This window comes from Suncus etruscus, chromosome 11 (assembly GCF_024139225.1).
Source record: "Suncus etruscus isolate mSunEtr1 chromosome 11, mSunEtr1.pri.cur, whole genome shotgun sequence".
Lineage (NCBI taxonomy): Eukaryota > Metazoa > Chordata > Mammalia > Eulipotyphla > Soricidae > Suncus > Suncus etruscus.
The window spans coordinates 79,975,960-79,998,844 of NC_064858.1; the positions used below are offsets into that span (position 1 = coordinate 79,975,960).

At 49.8% G+C, this 22,885-nt stretch overlaps 1 protein-coding gene across 1 annotated transcript; it reads right to left on the bottom strand.

Annotated features, from left to right (window-relative positions):
- Positions 1-413: 413 nt before the first annotated feature.
- Positions 414-22,298, bottom strand: MAP3K12 (mitogen-activated protein kinase kinase kinase 12). The gene is made up of 14 exons (XM_049783367.1): positions 22,133-22,298; positions 7,181-7,638; positions 6,697-6,880; positions 6,322-6,513; positions 5,914-6,072; positions 5,619-5,777; positions 3,609-3,717; positions 3,153-3,262; positions 2,957-3,073; positions 2,742-2,879; positions 2,013-2,631; positions 1,859-1,929; positions 1,492-1,765; positions 414-1,126 (listed from the first exon to the last, which is right to left on the bottom strand). Exons 2-14 carry the CDS (start codon positions 7,623-7,625, stop codon positions 1,037-1,039), a joined length of 2,667 nt encoding a protein of 888 aa, XP_049639324.1. The 5' UTR covers positions 7,626-7,638; positions 22,133-22,298; the 3' UTR covers positions 414-1,036.
- Between the last annotated feature and the right edge of the window lie 587 nt (positions 22,299-22,885).

Sequence of the window (22,885 nt, forward strand, 5' to 3'; positions counted from 1 at the left end):
TAACAAGTTCGATGTACCTTTGGTCCAAAACACTGGGTCTGTTACATTTTCCTAGGAAACATTAGCAGAGTAAGCAAGCATTTCCACAGGAGGGTGGCAGGGAGGGGGGTGTACATGCACATATATGGAATCAGTTCAGTGTATAATTGGGATTCAGGTTGCTCTGAAAGTCCCAGTATCCTAGCTAAATACTCAGTCTAATTTTTATAATTTTTCATTTATAATCTCCATGATAAGAGTGGGTTTTTAAAGATGGTTCGTACCGAAATTCATTAGAAAAATGTCTGCATAGCAGACAGCTTGATGGTTGGAAACTGAAGTGATGTTCATTCAAAGGAAAAACATAACAGTTAAATCTACCCTGAAGGAGACTTGTACACTGTCCATTCATTCATCAAGAAAACCCTCAAGAGTGGGCCTACACGGAGTGGTTATATTTCAAAGGTTTTTCACAGGGATTACAATATGACAGTATCCACCCCAGTCAGGCACCAGGATTTTTAAAGCAGGGATTTACACCCCAGTTCTTCAGCCTGAGCCATCACATGCGTTCACAATCTCCTACCCTCCCCCCACCCACCCCCAAGCCAGGACTTGGCAGAGAAATGGAGGGAAAAGAAATTAGTTACATTGCCACCTGAGAAACCTCAGAGGGGAGGACCCAGCTTTAGCCTCCCAAGTGCAAAATTGTAAACAGAAAACCAAAAATAAGTGCAATCTAAGTGGCTCCCTTTTCTGTTTTTCAGGGTTTTTGGGGGGCAGGGGAGGGAGTTGGGGAGAGTAGAGGAACATGAGGCAACAATTGTTGAACATAATGGACTGGAAACAGGAAGGGGCCAATCCGCCCCCTACACAACTCTTCGACAGTTGCCCTTAATTTCCACAGCTGCCATTGTCCCTACAGTTTATCAGGTAAAATTGTCAGGGTTCACTCTTGAACCTGACTTTCTGGGATAGCCCCATCTTACTCTGATTATGTGGCGCATATATATTATTTATATAAATATTTCTCTATGTACAGGAATAAGATTGGCTTTCAAGGAGGGAGGGAGGCAGGGGGCTGCAAGGCTTCACCACTGTTGTCCAGTTCAGTGCTGTCACAGTCTGAGTCCTCAGAATTGGGGCCCTGTAAAGAAATGCAGAGGTGCTGTGAGGTGGGAAGCTCAGAAAGCAATAGATCTTGCACTGAGATCTTAAAGTTACAGGTTACAAGAAATTTTTACTGCCTTAAAATTTCATTCCCTCAGACATTTAGCCAAAACATCAATTCTGGTTTCATTCCTGACATATATAGAGTTGATAGGTAAGCAGTGCAAACAGCCTATTACTGTTACTGCTCTTCTTCAACCCGCAGATTCCAATTTAGATACTACTCTGCAGTCAGAAACATGGCTAGATATTGAATGACTTGGAGGTTAAATACCATTTCTGCCTGCTGCTCTGAACTTAAAGGGCAACTGTTGTGTGTAATACCTGGTTTCTGAGACTTACCTGCTTTCCTTTGAGTGGGTCCTGATGTAGGAGTGGTAAGGAGCTGGAAACAGGGCCAGGAACCACCTCTGAAGCAGATGGGTCTAGTGGAATTTCTGAGCCCTGGGAACACATGTCATCAGATCTTTCATCTGGCCGCTCGTCAGTGTTGGTACTGCCAACTTCAGGTGTGCCACTGGGGGAGGGCTCACTAGCTGTGCCTTCCTCTCCATCTGAGGGATTCTCTGAGCTGAAGGTAGATAGTGACGGGCGCATATTCAGGCCTTGAGGCCACCTAAATGTTGAGAAAGGAGTTTTAGTTTGATCCTGCATCCTTAGTAGTTTAGTAAAGCAAAGGAATGCCATTTCTCCTCTATGGACTATTCACCTCTGACTCGATGGCAGTTCTACTTCACTGTCTACCTCTCCTTCCTCCTCCTCTGAGGAGATGCCACGTTTCTATAGGAGAGGAGTACACTGGTCAAAAGTGGATCAAATACAGAACAGTTGGAACATAATAGGGAGGTTCAAGGGACAGTTACCTGACTTCTGGTGACAGCAGCCCTGTACAGAAGAGCAGCTGGAGTCAGGTGTTGGGACCCCGCCCGGTTTCCTCCCCGTCCTGCTGTCCCTTCCCTTCCAGTTCCAAGTAGCCCCACACAGTCACCAGGCCCAACAGATGGAGGGGGCTCTCCTTTGGCTCCGCCCGGTGAATCTGGGCTTGTGGAACCAGGTGCTGAGCCTTCACTTGGGGGGGTGTCACCCCGTGCTGGAGGTGGTGAGCCAGGATCTCCAGCTCCTGTGGCTCCCCTGCCCCGGGCTCCCAGTGCTGCTGACAGCAGATCTGGAGATGATGAAGACATTTTTCGCAGCAGGAGATCATGGTGGAGCCCACGCAGTGCTGGAGGGCAGGCTTCCCAGGCTGATGGTCCCCCGCCTAGTCCCCCTGGGCTTCCTGGCCCCCCAGGTTCATGAGCTGGCACGGTACGAAGCCCGGGCAGGTCTCCACAGCTGCCCTTGGCGCTGGCCTTGCGGTGACGGGTCTTGCCTCGGCGGCTCCGTCCTGGAGATGGGGGCCCCTTAGAACACCCAGGAAGCCCAACTCCACTCAGGGCAGCGTCTAATTTAGGCAGCAAAGACTCTGTCTTGAGGATATCTGGCCTGATAGGGAAAGCACAAATTTTAAATTATTCATCAGTGAAAGCACTTTTGGCCCCACCCCTCTGTAATGTCCTTTACTATTTCAAGCCTTTTTTAAACTTTGGTCTCACCTTTTACTGTGAGGTGATAGCTTCTGTGGGACATTTCTCTTCTTGATGAGCTTCTCCATTGTGTTCCCATGGAGGAGGCTTCGGGAAGGATGCGATTTCAACAGACCTGGGCACCTTCGCTCTAAAGCTTGCTCCCTCCTAAAGATAGGACATTTCACCTAGGCATGTAGTCAAAAGGGATTGGGGGAGACCCGGTGCACAAAGATATGTTTTACCTCAGCAGCTCCCGCTCCTTAAGCTCCAGTTGTAACATAAGAGCATTAAGTTCCATATACAAGTTGTTAGCTCTCTCCAGTTTCCGCTCATAGTGCTCCCTGATGTCCAGGGCATGTCTGAAATAAGCAGAAGGAACTCAGGTGTGAGCTAATTTTCTGGGAAATTCCTTTCTGAACAACCTTCCCTTACACAGACCTGAGCTCCTCCCTCCTCCTCATCACCAGCTCCTCTTCTAGGCGGTGCAGACAGGTTCCTTCTGACTTGATTTTCTCAAAGTGCAGCTTGACCTCTTCCCGCCACTCTGCCTGGGGGGTTGGAATGGAGACACCTTGGTGGTTAGGAGTAGACTGGTGGCCACACTAATGCATGTTGTGTTGAGATAAATCTGGAGGGACTCCCCCAAAAGGGAGGACCCAGCATTATGTCTGGGGTCATAGTGCAGAATGAACTCAACAGGCTGGAGCATATGCTTTGCATTCTGGAAGAGGATGGCACATATTTCATGCTGTGTCCACACTACAAATACCCTCAAGAAGAGATACCGAGGCTGTATCCCTCCAAAGGCAGTCCCTCCCAGTTGACTTGCTTTCGCCTTCCCTCAGGGTATCTGCTAAGAGCATTGGGGCATTCATTTTCCTACCCACAACACACCTGGGACTTAAAGTAAGTCTCTTGAGGTGTGGAGAGTACATCTGCTGAGGCAATGTCCAGGTGCAGCAGGATCTGCCGAAATGATGGGCGATTTCTTGGTTTGCTGTTCCTGGAGGGAAAGATGTTTGGGGAGAAATTCTACAGAGCCCAATCCTAGAATGGACCACAAAAATGTACCTGGGTCAGTATCTGGAAAGGGGCTGTAGAGAGCTAGTGCAGGAGACCTGTCCCAGTTCCTCACACACCTATTAAGCACTCTACATGGGAATAAAGCTTGAGCAAACAAGTGTTGCTCCAACTCTGCCCTGCTGTCTTCAACAACCTAGAAAATGTTATCTAGGAAACATTCTTATCAAAAAAATACTTTAGTTTGTTTTGGCATATTTGCCAAGAACATTTTTTTTTTGTTTTGTTTTTTGGGTCACACCCAGCAGCGCTCAGGCTACTCCTGGCTCTACGCTCAGAAATTACCCCTGGCAGGCTCGGGGGACCATATGGGATGCCAGGATTCGAGCCACCGTCCTGCATGCAAGGCAAACACCCTACCTCCATGCTATCTCACCAGCCCCACCAAAAACATTTTTTTGGATAGTTCTTGACCTCACATCCAAGGCAAATGCTCTTCATATCCCTAAGCTCTTGGGGCTGGTAATGTAGTTAAGCAATAGCACTTGCTTACACATGGATTCTATGGTGGGCACAAATGTTCAACCTTTCTTCAGGTTATAACTGCCAAGTTAGTGTCCTGGGCCATTGATCTTGAAGTCTACTGAAAAACAGTAGCCCTAGAGCACTGCCTAATGTTCAGGGAATCTTGAGATGCCAGGGATTGAATGCAGGCTTGCTTCATGCAAAGTAGATCCATGGTGGGGTTAGGGGCACATTCCCAGGGAACATGACTGGTTTTATAGCCCTGACCTTAATGGGCAATCACTACTGACAGGTTGGAATGATGGAAATTGAATCCTGGTCTTTGTTGAAGCCAAGTGCCTCTCCTACCCCCACTCTGGCCCCATCTCCCACCTTTTTTTTTTTTTTTTTGTGTTTTTTTTGGGTCACACCCGGCAGTGCTCAGGGGTTACTCCTGGCTCCATGCTCAGAAATTGCTCCTGGCAGGCACAGGGGACCATATGGGACGCCAGGATTCAAACCGATGACCTTCTGCATGAAAGGCAAAACACCTTACCTCCATGCTATCTCTCGGGCCCCCATCTCCCACCTTTTGAGGCATCTTTCCAACCCTTCTGTTTTGAAGCCCCACTACCACAGATGATTCAGTGTTTGTTTCTGGAGGGATGTGTGTGTGTGTGGGGGGGATATGTGTGCACGCGCGCGCGCGCCCAGCAGTGTTCAGGGGCTAGACTTGGCTCTACTCAGGAGTCAGTTCTGGTAGGCTTAGAGGATGCTAGATATTAAACCTGGGTTGAGGGGTCGGAGAGATAGCATGGAGGTAAAGCGTTTGCCTTTCATGCAGGAGGTCATCGGTTCAAATCCCGGCATCCCATATGGTCCCCCGTGCCTGCCAGGAGCAATTTCTGAGCCTGGAGCCAGGAATAACCCCTGAGCACTGCCGGGTGTGACCCCAAAAAACACCACAAAAAAAAAAAACCTGGGTTGACATGTGCAAGCCCCTACCTCTGATGCTATCTATAGCCACTCCAGAGCCCATTTCCTGAGACCATCCCTCAAGCTTTTAGTCATTCAGCATGATCTTTTTCTTTTGTGGATCTTTCTGGTTTTTTGAGGGAGGGATAATTGGGATATTCCCAGTGGTATACAGTGTTTATTCCTGATGGTACCAGGAATTGAATGTCTGCTACATACAGGGCCAGCATCTTTCCCACAACTGGAGTTAGTATGGAGCCAAGTGAGAAATTGTTCCCTTTACTTTCAGGACTCTGGACGAGGATGCCTGAGTCCTAGGTGTTCTAGGTGTTGGATATCAGCCACTTATGCCTCTTTGCTTCCCAGCTTTACCTGGCCAAATTTCCTGGTCTGGAATTGCCTTACCAGCATTGGCGAAGCAGGATTTTGAAGCCATCTGGGCAGCTGGAGGGCACAGGCAGGTGGAGGCTGTTGCTTCCCACACCCCAGATGATGGCTGAAGAATCCACATCTTTGTAGGGGATCTCACCAGTCAACAGCTCCCATAGCACAACACCAAAGGACCTGTGTGTGGATGGAGGGAATCTTAACTGGGAAGGATTCTTTCTAGCAGCCTGGCTGCTACATTTCAGTCAATTTTTCAAGCCCCTTTCCTCCAGAGCTGCCCACCACCAATTCTCAGTCTCTGCCTGGACCTTACCAGATGTCCACCTTCTCAGACACTGGCTCATTGCGGATCACTTCTGGGGCCATCCAGGCTACTGTCCCTGCGAAGGACATCTTGGTACTCTTGTCACTCAACTCCTTTGAAGTGCCAAAATCTGAGATCTTCACCACATCATCATATGTGATTAACATGCTGGTAAAGAATGAAATCAGCTGGGGCCCAGGCCACTCAACAAATCTAACTGCAGCAACCCACCCTGTTTTAATTCATCGGGGCACCCTGACTAGGGAGCTCACTGTATCCCTCCCAAAAGGGGGCTATCACTTGGGAAGGGTTGTCGTCATAGACATGACAGCCTGAAGGTCAAGAGGGTCATGTTGACTTGGATTGGGAGACTTCCAGAAGTCCATGTACATCACCTTCTCACTCTGGCTTACTTACTTGGGGGATTTGAGGTCTCTGTGGATAATCTTGTGAAGGTGCAGGTAGTTCATGCCACCGGCAATGCCCATGGACCAGTCAACCAGCAAGGAGGGGGTAACAGGGCGGCCAGCCCGTAGTACCTCATATAATTGGCCCTGGGCGCAGAACTCCATGAGGATGCAGTAGCAGGGAGCTTGGGTACACACACCCCTGGGGATCAAATAGAGTGATATGAAGTCCCCAACTAAGCCAGCACCAGTGATCACTTTCATACCTGGAGCCCCCAATTATACTTTGGAGATCTCCTTTAGGAAGGCTAGGGTAGATTCCTGCTGCTCAAGCAGATCCCCAACTCAGCCTACTACACCCACGACACCCTGCCCTGGACCTCACTTGAAGGTGATGATGTTGGGGTGCTTCAGCTTTCGCAGGTGCTTGATGTCAGTCTCCTTCAGGTCCCGGACTTTTTTCACAGCCACCTCCTCACCATGGAAACGACCGAGGAAGACAGCACCCTGGGCCCCTGAACCTACCCACTGCAGGTCCAGGATTTCCTCAAAGGGAACCTCCCAAAGGTCTGTGGGCAGAAAAAAATGTTGCCAGAGGTCTAAGAGTTATGGTCAGGACCAATGGTTCAGGCTTGGGGGAAGCAAAAATTGGGTTGACTGAAAAATGAGTAAGAGGCAGAAAAGCAGCTAAAATAGGTAACAAGACTGAGGGAACAGGGATGGATGGAGATGAGTCAGTCCTAAAAGGAATCTAGGAAGTCAGTGGACTGTGACTGGTTAAAGGGCCAGAGTTCTAGGGAAAATCATGGAGTTGCCCTCTGCCTTGAGGAGGCAGGCTAAGGAGGGCTCCTTCCCAGGACACAGCTTACCTTCCTGCTGCTGCTTGTGTTCCGTGGAGTAAGCTTTGCCAATCATGGTCCAGACAGGACGCAGGCAGCCGAAGAGGCCTTCGAGGAAGCCACTGCCACTCTGGCACTGCAGCCGTACCTCATCTGCTCGAACTCTGGATGCCCGACTCTCAGGGGACCCAGCAGCTCCTCCTGGACCCCCTGCATCCTGCTCGTGTAGCTGCAGGACACTGTTGGCAAAAGGCTCAGGGGGCGGCTCTCCACCTGGGGAAGGGCTGGGTCCACCCCCACCCTGCCCACCAAGGGGCACCACATCTCGAAGTACACACTGGGTAGGTGTTAGGTCTTTCTCAGGGGTGCAGTCAGAAGTGTCTGGGTCCAGCTTGCGCATGGACGCCTCACTCAGGGTGGACACAAACCCCCCAAAGGAAGGGGAGGGTGTGCGGGTCTCGTGGAGGCAGGCCATGGCCTCTGGGTTCCTATGGGAACAGAGGAGGAAAGGGCATCAAAATTATGGACAATGCACCACCAGTGCAAGGTGATCACCCTAGAGAAAGGAACTAGACTTGACATTTGCCTACTGCAGATAACATTGGAGCCTCCCACTCAAGTACCAGTTCCTCCAAATTTCCCCTGGACCCATGTTAGGAAACCTGACACGCTCACACTTCTTCTCAGGCATCTATTCGTAATACAAGCTGGCCTTACTCAAATTTACAGGTAACAAACCTGAGAACTAGTCTCGGAGACTAAAAGAACAGCTCTATATGAAGTAGTACTCAAAACTCTAGATCTCTTTTCTTTATGACTAATCCAACCCCTTAAACACACATTTCTGAAGCTACGTGCACACATCATGTAAAGTTCTCAACTACAGTTAACGTCGCATCTCAATATCAGGTACATAACATAACTAGCCCTGTTCATAGATGTACATACAGGCACAGGCCCACTGAAGCATTCAGCTAATCCTCTTGAGCATCTCACTTAAACACGCCATGCAGTTGAGTCCTTCAGGAATCTCAACTGTGGGAGTCATCCTTAGGTTCATTCATCTTTTTTTTTTTTTTTTTTTGGTTTTTGGGTCACACCCAGCAGCGCTCAGGGGTTACTCCTGGCTCTAGGCTCAGAAATCGCTCCTGGCAGGCTCGGGGGACCATATGGGACGCCGGGATTCGAACCGATAACCTTCTGCATGAAAGGCAAACGCCTTACCTCCATGCTATCTCTCCGGCCCAGGTTCATTCATCTTAAGGTTCATATCTGGGCTTCCCTCTCAGGTGTCTCAGTCTGTCCACGGTAATTGAAAGCTATAACTACTATCTTCCTCTCCACAATTTGGTTCAGGGGAACTGTCAGTTGTATAGTAACCTAGAATTCCCATCAATCCACCTGCTTCCTCAGGGGATCAACTTCACTTCTCAAATCATGCCAAATAACAATGTGGACATTGTGAAAAATCTGGCAAGAGTTTCCAAATGTGCAAAGATATTTAATAAAACCAATGGGGTAACAAATTCAAGGTGATTGATAGCACTTGCTTGTGTTGAGTTTGCTGGGCAAAAGAGGTTCTTAAATGCAAAAGTTTGAGAGGCTCTGAGCTAGAAGCCCTAGCTCCTTTCCACTGCCTGTCACCAGCTTCTCAAATCAAGACCCCTGGTTGGAGAGAAAGTATAGCAGTAGGGCGCTTGCCTTGAACACATTTTATTCAAACAGAGGTGGTTCGAATCCCAGCATCCCATATGGTCCCCCATGCCTGCCAGGCATGACTTCTAAGCACAAAGCACCACTGGGTGTGACCCAAAAACAGACAAAAAGACCCCTTTCCAGATAACAGATTTTGTTACTTATAAACCAACCATCAAAATAAATTCTAGAGCCAGAGAGTATGAGTACAGGGAGAAGTGCTCGCTTTGCATGCAGACAAGTGAAGTTCATTCCCCAGCACCACACATGGTACCTCAAGCCCTGAGTACAGCTTGGTGTGGCCCATACCTTCCCCCCTCCACCACCACCACCACCACCAGCACACTCCTAAAAAGGAACCCTAGCCTTTATTCACCTGTACAAAAAGGACCAATTAGCTATCACCTAGGCATACTGAGTTCTTCAACTTGTTCAGAGGTAAACACCAGGAATCATTATGGTCTCCCATTTCTCTCCATGTCCTGAGATGTGGGGACTCCTGAACAGAGCAACCTTCTGGTTATTTCTCATAGTAGGGCTTATTCTTAGTCCTCTGTATCAGAGCCTAAGATTCACAATGGGGGAGAGGTGGCAGGAATCTACACCTACCTACAAAGTGCAAAATTACGCAGAGACGTGGATGGTTTTAGTCCTTCAACAACTTTTAGGGCATCCTAAAGACTTCCAGTAAGTAGGCCTACCTCAAATGAAAGCTCTGGCAATGTGGTATGTTTGGGTTTCTTTGGGGGCTACGCCACAAGAGCTACTTCTGACTCATATTCAGAGGGCCACTGTCAGAAGTGCTCAGGGTACTATGTAGTGTCGGGGTGGGAACTAGGACTTTCTGCACCAAAGCATGTGCTTAGACCACGGGGCCAATTTCTGAGTGCATAGTTAGGAGTAACCCCTGAGTGTCACCAGGTGTGGCCTAAAAACCAAAAAGAAAAAAAAAATAATAAAAATAAAAATAATTAAAAAAACGTGTTTTAGCCCATTGATTATCTTTTTTGTTTGTTTGTTTTGGTTTCTGGGTCACACCAGCAATGCTCAGGGGCTGCTCTTGGCTCTATGCTCAGGAATCGCCCTCAGCGAGCTCGGGACCATATGGGATGTCAGGATTCGAACCACCATCCTTCTGCATGCCAGGCAAATGCCCTACCTCCATACTATCTCTCCAGCCCCACTTTACTTTTTTTTTTTTTTTTTTGGTTTTTGGGCCACACCCGGCAGTGCTCAGGGGTTACTCCTGGCTGTCTGCTCAGAAACAGCTCCTGGCAGGCACGGGGGACCATATGGGACACCGGGATTCGAACCAACCACCTTAGGTCCTGGATCGGCTGCTTGCAAGGCAAACGCTGCTGTGCTATCTCTCCAGGCCCACTTTACTGTCTTAATTCAAGTCACACCAGCTATGCATGGCCCAAAACAGCTACGTTTTTATTTATTTTTTAGGTGTTTTTGTTTTGTTTTGGGTCACACCTGGCAACACTCAGGGGTTACTCCTGGCTCTATGCTCAGAAATCGCCCCTGGCAGGCACCAGGGACCATATGGGATGCCGGGATTTGAACCACCGTCCTGCATGAAAGGCAAACGCCTTACCGCCCTGCTAGCTGGCCCCAGTTTTTTTTTTTTTTTCTTTCTTTTTTTGGTTTTTGGGCCACACCTGGTGATGCCCAGGGGTTACTCCTGACTGTTTGCTCAGAAATCGCTCCTGGCAGGCTCGGGGGACTAGAGAGGATGCCAGGGATTGAACCTGGGTTGGTTCTATTTTGGCTGTGTGCAGGGCAAACACCCTATCTTCTGTGCTATCTCTCCAGCCCCTGGCTCACTATTTTTGAAATGATCTCAAAGAGGAACTAGGAGAGAGTAAGGGATTATAGTGCTTGTCTTAGGGGCCGGAGCGATAGCACAGTGGTATGGCATTTGCCTTGCACGCAGCTAATACAGAATGGACCCTGGTTTGATTCCTGGCATCCCATATGGTCTTCGAGCCTGCCAGGAATAACCCCTGAACACTGCCAGGTGTGGCCCAAAAACAACAAAATAACTGAACACTGCTAAGCGTGGCCCCAAAACCAAAGAAAAAGGGTCAAGGCTTTCCAACACCCCCATTCCAGCCTTTGGATGGCTCTTTATTTATTTTGGTGGGGGGCACACCTGGAGGCACTCAGGGGTTATTCTTGGCTCTGTACTCAAAAATTGTTCCTGGCAGGTTCGGGATACCGTGTGGGATACCTGGAATCAAATCTGGGTTTGTTCTGGGTCAGCTGCATGCAAGGCAAACACACTATGGCTGTGCTATCTCTCTGGCCCCAGAAGGCTCTTTTTTTTTTTTTTTTTTTTGGTTTTTGGGTCACACCCCAGCAGTGCTCAGGGGTTACTCCTGGCAGGCTCAAGGGACCATATGGGATGCCGGAATTCGAACCACCATCCTTCTGCATGCAAGGCAAAAGCCCTACCTTCATGCTATCTCTCCGGCCCCCAGAAGGCTCTAAAACAAACCCTCTGCTTCAAAGCTATAAGGGTGTTACTACTTCTGGAGAACAGGAAGAATGAGGATGTTTGGGGGGCTGTAACCCCTTCCTCTCTGCTTCCAATGATGCTTTCTTGGACTTCTAGTGTCCCGATTCCCCATCAGCTCCTTCCTGGCCTGCCCAAGAGCTCTAGGCCTCCATAGTCAATTTTGACTGTGGGACTCCATAGTCCCAGCACTGTCAGGTTGCTTGTTTTGTGCTGTGATTACATTACAGAGGGCATCTATCTTCTGATGCTCCACAGCCTTTGCCCATTGGCCTTATCTGTTATCACTCTGCTCATCTCCACTGCTATTGGTATTGAGGCTTTGAGGACTGGTCATGACGCCATGCTACCTTGTTTTTGTGCCTGAACACCTAATTATAGCGGCTAACTAACTAATGAAGCCTTATGTTGTATGTTAGCTTCTGTTAACTAAAAAGACTTGTTTAGTTCTCAGAACAAAGTAGGCATTTTGTTTGTTTGTTTGTTTTGGTCACACACACACACACACACAAACCCTGGCAACTCTCAGGGGTTATTCCTGGCTCTGCAATCAGAAATCACTCCTAGGGGCCAGAGAGATAGCATGGAGGTAAGGCGTTTGCCTTTCATGCAGGAGGTCTTGGGTTTGAGTCTTGGCGCCCCATATGGTTCCCTGTGCCTGCCAGGAGCAATTTCTGAGCCTGAAGCCAGGAATAACCCCTGAGCACTGCCCGGTGTGACCCAAAAACCAAAAAAAAAAAAAAAAGAAAAAAAAGAAAAAGAAATCACTGCTAGCTGGCTTGGGGGTGCAGAGATTCAAATCACCTTCCGTCCTGGGTTAGTTGTGTGCAAGGTAAATGCCCTACCACCATGCTATCTCTCCCCAAAAGTAGCCATACTTTTTTTTGTTTTTGTTTTAGTATCACATTCGGCAGCGCTCAGGGGTTATTCCTGGCTCAATGCTCAGAAATCGCCCCTGCCAGGCTTGAGACCATATGGGATGCCAGGATTCGAACGACAGTCGTGCATGAAAAGCAAACGCCTTACCTTCATGCTACCTCTCTGGCCCCAAAAGTAGCCATTCTTAGGTAATTTGACAGGTATTCATTCAATCACCTGCCTTGAATAGAGCTCAGGCTCCTTGCCTGACATGCTTTGCAAGAAGGTTCTGAGATCCTAGTTCTGGTCTTTAAGTCTTACTTATTTCATTCTGCAAATCTGCCTATTCCCAATGCTCCAAGTTAATGTCACTTCTGGCCTGTCACAGCCTCCCTTCCTTCATCCTGGCTCTCATTATCCTGGAGGCACAATGGGGTTGGAGCCTAACTCTCTCTCCCCAAGAAGGCAGGTTCAGGTTCATGTGATGCTCTGTGATCAACACAAGATGGTGCTTAATAAAGTGAAACCACTGCTCTACTCCTGGAAAGTCGTCGCCGTCATCATCATCATCATCATCATCATCCTCCTCCTCCTCATCATCTCTCTCGCTCTCTCTGTCTCTCTCTCGTCTCTCTGTCTCTGTCTCTGTCTCTCTGTCTCTGTCTCTGTCTCTGTCTCTCTCTCTCTCTCTCTCTCTCTCACACACACACACACACACACACACACACACTATTGGAGGGGTCATTGGATGCTCCCTTTCCTTGCTTGAGAAAGCTGAGGCTCAGAAAGTCGTAATCCTATTTTGCTCCAACCTCCTGGAGAAGAGTCCCTGAGAGACGGTAAGGCTTCAGGAGGCTGATTATGCACGGCAAAGCAAATGCCAGCCCCTTGCAAGCAGAGGCCAAAGCTGGGGAGAACCCAGAGATCAGACCGGGACTTTCATATACGTCCCAGACATCCCTTCGGAACCCCTTACCAAGGGGAATGGTGGTGGGATAGGGGCACGTTCAGGAATCCACGGAAGGGCCATTGGCAGCAGAGAGGAAGGGGTTACGGCCGTCATGTGACATGGCTGGGGGTGCGGGTGGGGGCGGGACCAGCAGAGGGAAGAAGGGGTCTGGGTGGGGATAGCGAGGGGACACAGCCGGTTGGGGGAAGTTCTGGGCGCTGCAGCGTAACCATGACGACCGGCCCGGGAGAGGCAGAGTGTGAAGTCACCGGTACCAGATTAGCCCTGGGTCACATGGGCGAGGCTGGGAGTTGGGGGTAGGGTGGGGGGGGGGCTGCGCTCAGTCAGGCCCTTGAATCTGCAAAGTGGATGTCTAAGGGGGTCGTGGACCCCAGACTCCAGCTGATGTCTTCACAAGGGCTTCCCCCATTGCAAAGCTCTGATCCAGTGCTAAACCCCCTGCAAGCACACACACCTTGACTGGGGCACCAAGGGGAGAGAGAAAGCATGAACGCGAAGGGAGGGCAACTGAGCACCGAGAGCCCAAGAGGTAAACAGACCTAAAGGAACGGCATGAAGGGCAGGGAGAGTTAAACCTCAGAAGGGCGGATGGAAAACACTGAATTTAAAGCAGAAAAGGCGCAGGAAGAGGACGGAAGGAAACAACGCAGAGATGGGCCCTCTTGCTACCCAGTCCTGAAGCTGAGCCTGAGCAGGCACGACCTAGCTTTGGAAAGAATTTTTCCACCTTCGCTAGGTGTTTAGCCCCGAGGAGGTGCCACAGAGGCCCGTGCCGAGACACCTGCAGCCAGGTACCAGCACTCCCCAGGGGCCCCTTCCCCACCGGGCTCCTGGGCACCTGGCACCTGTTTGTCTCGGAGGCCACTGGAGGCTGCTGAAGTGGATGGGGGCGAGGGGAATGGAGGGACCCGAAGGCCACTCGCTCTCCATCAGGCTGATGACACCTCTCAGAGCAATCTGGGGAGGGCTGGGTGGGAGGAGTCACCCCAGCAGGGACCCTTGGGAGCTGAGTAAACTGGAGATACCTCGCCCCCACTATTTCTCTTAGTGCTGACCTGCCAGCTGTGCCCCAGTGCCCTCTAGCTGGTGAGGAGGAGGCTATTATGGAGCCTGGGACCCAGCCGGTGCTCATCCTGGGGGAGGGGAGTTGTCTCCCCTCCAATTATGAAAGGCCAAGACGGCTAGGCTGCCTATCATTCAGTCACCCAGATTTTACAGCGTGCCTTCTTGGACAGAAGGCATCACCCCGAGGGCAAGGGTCTTTAGATACCCCAGAGGACAAGGTTTTACTAGTAGTTGTCCAGGGCTGCTCAGATGCTGCAGAGATGGAGTGAAGTAGGGACACATTCTGCAGCCTGGATTGGAGTGAAGTAGGGACACATTCTGCAGCCTGGATGCTGGAGGCCTGTGGCAAGAGAACCCCTGGAATTCTCTTGTTCCCTTCTTTTTTTTTTGGTTTTTTGGGCCACACCCGGTAACGCTCAGGGGTTACTCCTGGCTATGCACTCAGAAGTTGCTCCTGGCTTGGGGGACCATATGGGACACCGGGGGATCGAACCGCGGTCCGTCCAAGGCTAGCGCAGGCAAGGCAGGCACCTTACCTTTAGCGCCACCGCCCGGCCCCCTTGTTCCCTTCTTTCTCTCTCTGATTTTGGGCTGAGGTTGCTCCTGGCTCTGTACTCAAGAATTACTTCTGGCTCAGGGGACCATATAGGATACTGGGGATCAAACCCAGGTCAGCCATATGCCAGGAAAAAACCCTACTCACTGTGCTATCTCTCGGGTCCCTCTGAGTTCCTCTAGTTCCAGCTGTTCTAACAGTAGCATCTGGCAGCGAAGCTATAGGTGAGGCCTCAACTGAGAGGCTATACACCACTGCCATCTACACACTACCTTCTTTTGCACTCAGGGAAAAGGAGGTCCGCAAAACAAAAAACAAAAAACAAAAAAACAAAACAAAAAACAGCCCTGAGGCACTGCTTCCCACTATGCTGCCTCTGACCTTGAGACCATCCCTGGCTCTCAGGGAGCTGTGGCTATTCTTCCTGATCAGATCATTTGGCCTCAGCTAGTTTTCATTTGGCTTTTTTTTTTTTTTTTGCGGGGGGGGGGGGGGCCACACTGGGCAGTGCTCAGGGGTTACTCCTGTCTCTGCACTCAGAAGTTACTCCTGACAGGCTCAGGGAATGTGCTATTGCTCCAGCCCCTCTAGGTCTTTCTTTGTAGGTCTGGAGAGGCCATTGCTTGTCTTGCCTGAAAAAGGGAGATGGGTCTCCAACCCTGTACTTGCCCAGAATAGATTTTCATTCCAGAGTTCTGTGGAACCAGGCCACAACAGTTTATACATGAACACCTAGTCATTCACCTACCAGATTCCTGGCCTTCCCAGGAATTCTGCCATTGAACTGCTCTCAGAGGCTGGATAACAAAGTATTACTTTTAGAAGCAATTTGCCTGCAAACTGGGGGTGGGTTAGGGGTTGGGAGGGAAGTTGCTCCAGTAAAGGATGGTGTACTGTACATGGTAAGAATGAAACCCAACAATGAACAATTCTGTAACCACAATACTTAAATAAACCAATTAAAAAGTAGTATCACACTTTTTGGGTTGGAGCTATTACAATGGGTAGGCAAACCGTCGACCCACATTCAATTCTTGGTACCCCATATGGTCCCATGAGCATTGAAAGGAATGATCCTGGACTGGAGCACAGTGGTAGGGCACTTGCCTTGTACGTAGCCAACCCAGGATGAACTCTGATTTGATTCCCGCCATCCCATATGGTCCCCTGAGCCTGCCAGGAGCAATTTCTGAGCACAGAGCCGGGTGTGCTAAGCGCTGCCAGGTGTGACCCAAAAATCTACCCCCCCCCCAAAAAAAAAGAAAAAATGATCCTTGAGCACAGAGCCAGGAATAAGTCCTGAGCATGGCCAGATGTGACCATTCAAAGAAAACAAAACAAAGTTGTCACTGTATCTAGACAGGTGGGAGTATAAGTTTCTATTTGTATTTATTTTTGTGATTTATCTATATCTTCCTTTTTGTTTTTGGGCACACCAGTGGTGCTAAAGGATTACTCCTGGCTCTGCACTCAGAAAGCACTCCTGGCAGGCTCAGGGGACCATATATGGGATCCTGGGGCTCTAACCTGGCTTAGTACGTGCAAGGCAAATGACCTACCTATGGTACTATTGCTCAGGACCTCTTATCTATATTTTCTTTCTTTTTTTTTTCTTTTTTTTTTTTAGGGGCCACACCTGTTTGATGCTCAGGGGTTACTCCTGGCTAAGTGCCCAGAAATTGCTCCTGGCTTGGGGGGACCATATGTGACGCCGGGGGATCACTTGCAAGGCAGACACCTTACCTCTAGCGCCACCTCACCGGCCCCATAGCTATATCTATATCTATATTTTCTAATACTTCAGTAAAAAGTTAAGATATCAGCAATGGGGCCTGGAGAGATAGCACAGCGGCGTTTGCCTTGCAAGCAGCCAATCCAGGACCTAAGGTGGTTGGTTCGAATCCCGGTGTCCCATATGGTCCTCCGTGCCTGCCAGGAGCTATTTCTGAGCAGATAGCCAGGAGTAACCCCTGAGCACCGCCGGTGTGGCCCAAAAACCAAAAAAAAAAAAAAAAAAAAATATATATATATATATATATATATATATATATATATATATATATATATATATATATATTAGCAATGGGACAATTCTGTTTATGGGTGATTGTCTTTCCACTGTAACTTTACCCTGTCTTCTTTCTTTGCACTTTTGTTCTGACAATTAAAAATAAAAAAATTAATAAATATAAAACAAAAAAAAAACCTCTGAATTACAGGGCTGGAGAGATAGTACAGTAGTAAGACATTTCCCTTGTACCTGGCCAACCTAGGACGGACAGTGGTTTGAAGACCAGCCTGACAGGAGCGATTTCTGAGTAATCCCTGAGCACTAACGGGTGTGACCCAAAATAAAACAAAAACAAAAACAAAAAACAAACAAAACAAAAAACAACAACAAAAAGAAAGTAATTCGAAGGTTTGTTTTGTTTTTGGGCCACACATGGAGGCGCTCAGGGGTTACTCCTGGCTGTCTGCTCAGAAATAGCTCCTGGCAGGCACAGGGGACCATGTGGGACGCCGGGATTCGAACCAACCACCTTAGGTCTTGGGTCAGCTGCTTACAAAGGAAAACATCGCTGTGCTATCTCTCCGGCCCCAACTTTTTTTTTTTTTAGTATTTTCCTATAATTTTTGGGCCACACTACACTATTCAGAGGTTACTCTTGGGTTTGTGCTCAGGGATCACTCCTGGCAATTCTTGGGGTACTATGTGATGTGCCAGGGATCAAACCTGGTCCAGGCAAGCATCTCTTCAGCTCTACTATCTCAGTGGCCCTTTAAATGCTTTTAATATAAGAAAATAGGGCAATAGCACAGCAGGTAGGATGCTTGCCTTGTATGTGGCTGACCCAAGTTTGATCCTTGGCATCCAATGTCTCCTGACCCTGCCAGGAGTAACCCCTGAGCATCACCGGTTGTGGCCCCGAAACAGAAATAAACAAACAAACAAGAAAAATGATAATAAGGGCAAGGTCCTTGCCTTCTAAGAAGAAGACCTGGATCTGATTCCCAGTACCACATATAGTCCCCTGAACACTGCCTGTAATGATCCTTTTTTTTTTTTTTTTTTTTTTTGGGTTTTTGGTTTTTGGTTCACTCCCAGCAGCACTAAGGGCTTACTCCTGGCTCTCTGCTCAGAAATCGCTCCTGGCAGGTACGGGGACCATATGGGACGCCGGGATTCGAACCACCATCCTTCAGCATGAAAGGCAAATGCCTTACCTCCATGCTATCTCTCCGGCCCCTGGAACGATCCTTAAGCACAAACCAAGAATGTCTCCTCGCACTGCCCAGGTGTGGCTCCAAATCTAAAAATATGTATATTTATATATGAATGTATGTATAGGGATATATACACATATACGTGTATATAAAACTTAGTATCTATCTCTAGTCTCTATGACATAGTGAATTCTCTGTGCTGCATGTATCAATCCCTGCACTGCCCAAAAATGATTTATTAAATTATTCATTTGATTTTGAGCCACACCCGGCAGTGCTCAGGGGTTACTCCTGGGTCTAAGCTCAGAAATCATTCCTGGCAGGCTCGGAGGACTATATGGGATGCCAGGAATTGAACCTGGGTCTGTTCTGGGTAGGCCTAGTATAAGGAAGACACCCTACTGCTGTGCTATCACTCCAGTCTCCCCAAAAATAATGAAAACATTAGAAAATAAAGTGAGTAATATCTGGCATGATAGTACCCACTGTACTGACCCATGTGGCTGACCCAGGTTTGAGCCCTAACATCCTATATGGTTCCTCAAGTCATACCAGCAGTGATTCCTGAACGAAGAGCTAGGAATGTGTTGAGTACCTCCAGGTGTGGTCCCAACCTCTCCCTATGCCATTCCCAAAAGTGAAAATCGATTTAAGGGGTAAAGTACATAATTTGTATACAGAAGCCCCAGGTTAAATGCCTGTACCACTAGTAGTAATCAAGCTAGGAGCACAGTTCCTGAGCATCAATAAGTGTGTCCTTATAATCAAATAATGAAAAAACAGACATAATTCCTCAACTTTTTTGGGGGGGGGTTTGGGATACACTCGGTGATGATATGGAGTTACTCCTGGCTATGCACTCAAAAATCGCTCCTGGCTTGGGGGACAATATGGGACGCCAGGGGATTGAACCGTGGTCCGTCCTAAGTCAGACACATGCAAGGCAAACACCTTACTGCTGCACCACCGCTCCAGCCCCCAAATTCCTCAACTTTTAAATTGAACAACACAATTTTTTTGTTTGTTTGTTTTTGGTCACACCCAGTGGTGCTTAGCAGTTACTCCTGGCTCTGCGCTCAGAAATTGCTCCTGGCAGGTTCGGGGGACCATAGGGATGCTGGAGATCAAACCAGACTTGTCCTGGTTTAGCCGCATGCAAGGCAAATGCCCTACTGCTGTGCTATCTCTTCGGCCCCTGAACAACACAATTTGTTGTTGTTGCGTTTTGTTTTTGTTTTTTGGGTCACACCCAGCAGCACTCAGGGGTTACTCCTGGCTCTATGCTCAGAAATCGGACCCGGCAGGCTCAGGGGACCATATGGGATGCCAGGATTCAAACCACTGTCCTACATGCAAGGTAAACGCCCTACTGCTGTGCTATCTCTCCAGTCCCTGAACAACAAAATTTAATGAATGTTTATCTATTTCTATCATCTAGTGAATCCTTTGAATCAGAGACTTAGGGAAAGTTCTGCCTTTGTTCCTGTCCTGCTGAGTTTCTTGTAGAACAACTGCTAAACCCCTAGTTCTTCTACTCTATACAGGGACAGGAGTCTCTGTTACACATGGTATGAACATAGGCCCAGTGCTGAGACTCAATGCAGAGAAATGGATACAGAGGATCAATTGTGAGGCGAGGAGTGGAAACTACTGGACTTTTCGTGGAGTTCAAATTGTGTTGTAGTAGGTATAGCTATTGAATTATAATACATATCTGATATTTATGTTACAAAACAATGCTACCTCAATTAAATTGTTTAATTTTGGGCCATATCTTGTGATGCTCAGGGGTCACTCCTGTCTCTGTACTCAGGAATTGCTACTGACTGGCATGGGGAAATGCCATATGCAAGGCACCTTACCCAAGTGCAATCTTTCTAGTCCCTCAATTAAAAAAATCTTAACTCCTAAACTCTTTGCCAAATACCGATTTTGTCTTTACTTCAAATAGCTTACGTGTGAAGTTTTTTATTGGGGGGGGGGCACTCCAGGTGGCGCTCAGGGGTTACTCCTGGCTCTTCACTCAGAAATTGCTCCTCGAGGACTCGGGGGATCGTATGGGATGCCAAGAATCGAACCCGGGTCCATCCCAGGTCAACTACACTTAAGGCAAACGCCCTACCACTGTGCTATAGTATCACTCTGGCCCCACTTTTGAAGTTTCCAAGAGAGATAATAGCACTACCTCTTAGGCTTCTTATGAGTATGACTGAGATCACTCAAATATAGTTAGTTTTCTCATCTCACTACCTTGCACAGCAGAAGTTCCCTACAAACATAAGCCATGCAGCAGTGCAAGTGCGAATAGTGATTTGTAAATGTAGTTTCCATCCTTCTCTGTTAAGCCAAGGGATTTGGGAGGGTTCAGATGGATAGGAGAGCCATAAAAGAAGGAATCAAAGAACCAGGTGGCCCTGATTCTCTGGTGCAGTTCCTGCCTCCTTCTCCTTCTTGTGGCACAGGACCTAGTCCTGGGAGCAAAACTGTCACAGTCTCTGGGCCCAGCCCCTAATGAAGTGTTCCCCTGCTGGCATCATCTCAGCACTGTCCTGTCCCAACTGGTACTGCAGAGATGACTCCCCACAGCCAGGGCTTGGCCATTAGGCAAGTCCACTAAGGTGAGCACTAGAATTTAGAATCTTCTTCTTGACAAAACCAGATTACTACCAGGATAATCTGTTCCTTGGGGTGAGGCCTTCACTGGGGAAGAATTGGGACCCAGTGGGTGAGTTTTAGAAGAGTTCTGCTACCCTCAGCAGCGAGGGCACCCAGGAAATCTTAAGAAACTTTCTTAAACTTCTTGTCATTTCTACCCATAACTGGGTTTCATTATGGGATGATTATGGTAGGGAATCAGATGGGTTTTCTCAACAGCACCTCAGTCCCCATTGCAAGTGAATGAGCTGCAAATTGTCTTTTTCTACATTTAAGTGTGGAGTTGCTGAGAGCAACCCCTGAAGCTCAAAGGAACCTCAACTTTTGGGCAGGAAGACCCAGGGTTCACCTGGACCCTTTCCTTCCCCAAACCCTGCCTTCATGCCTTTGGGATCCTTTGGTGAAATTAGTCCCCAGAACTATAGGTCTGTCCTGAGATTCAGAAAAGAAAGGTATTAGAGGGAAATTTGACTCTTGCTGGGGAGGGGGCCGGTCTGTGAGACTCCACTTCTGGCTGAAGCCCACCTTGCTCTTCCCAACAGAGAGCAGGTAAAGGAACTGGAAGGTGGGAATCTTTCATCAACTCTAAAAGACACCCCACCATTTCCTTTCGCTGTCTATAAAGCCCCTGGCCCCTTCTCCCCACTCCCTTCAGCCCAGGCCATCGTTATCAAGAGTTTCACCACTGTGGAAAAGATTCTTATTTTTAAGTCAAGTAGTAGTTGAAAGTGGCTGGGGAGAAAGGAAGGTGGCTCTCAATGGCCCTGGGCTGAGGAAATGGACGAAAAGAGGGCCAGAAGAGATGGGGAGAAAGGTAGGATGGGGGATGGGGAGAAAGGGAAGCAACAGCTGGAGGTGAAGGCCACAGCTGAAGGGGGCTAAGGGTCCGGGAGCAAGCCGAGAAAAGGGGGTCTCATCACCCGGGCGTCGGGGTGGGAGCAATCTCCAGGACCTCCGGGTGCAGCCAGCTGAGGCTGTGCGAGGAAGGGGAGCCGGGGAAGACATGAAAGAGCCACAGCAGGCCTTGCCAGTCCTTTTCGAGGGCGGCCCGACACGACCACCTGGCCTCCCTCCCGTCTGGCGAGGATGAGTGGGAGAGGAGGAAGAGGAGGCTCGGCTGGCTGGCTGGCTGTCCTTTAGGCCTGTCCCCCACCCCACCCCCACATCCAGCCTGCTCCCCGCGGCCCTTCGCCTCCGAGCTGGGCCGCAGTATCCTTCCTCCCGTCCCCGCAGGCGACGAGCGGGTCCAGGTGCCAGGTCCTCCATCCTCCCCGCCTGAGCACCACGCGCAGCCCTGCAGCCCTGCAAGCATCCCTCCATCCATCATGCATCCCTCCACCGGGCCAGCCAGCATCCCGACCTCTCCCCTGCGCTCGCGGTACCCAGGCCCGGCCCCGACCCCCCCATCACCCCACCAGGACCTGGTCGGGCTCTCACCTCGGGGGCTCCCGGGCCGCAGCACAAAAGGCGGCGCTGCAGCAGCTCGGCTCCGGAGGCTTCTCCCGCCTCCTCCTCCTCCTCCTCCTGCTCCTTCCCTCCTCCCCCCGCTGTCCTCCGCCGGACTCGGGGCGCTGTCACTGGCGAGGCGAGGCGCGCGGGGTCGGCCCCGGCTCGCACCCCCCACCCCCCGACCCCTAGCTCCCCACGCAGCTCCAACTCCCGCTCGGCCGGCCGCGGGGCCCCCGCCCCTGCACCCCCCGGGACGGACACGCCCTGAGCGGGGGATGCAGCGCCGGAGCCGCCAGCCTCTTCTTAAAGGAGCCCGCTGCCGACGCCCCGAAGCTGCGGGCTCGCCCCCCTGGCCCGCCGGGCCCCTCGCCTCCCTGCTGGCGGGGCTGTCCCAGCTCGGGGCGCCTGCCGATCATCTCTGGGCGCTCTCCAGATTCCCTTCCCTCCCCCAGACACTTCTGATGCGCCCTCCCCGGCCTGCCCCCCAAGTTCCGAGACCCTTGCCCTCCATCACTCCAATCTTACCTATCAGCTTCCCCCCCTCTTAATGGGTCACCCCTCCAGTTGCCCCTTGCTGGCCTCCACTCCTTCCCACGCCCCACCTTTGCCGGCCCCCTTTCCCGGGTATCTGGGGGACCCCCTCATCACCACTGCCAAATTCTCCAAATTCACCCCTCACTCGCCCAAGTCAAGGCCAGGGGCCTCTCCCTGGCTCCTGGCTCCACGCCCAACACTCACACC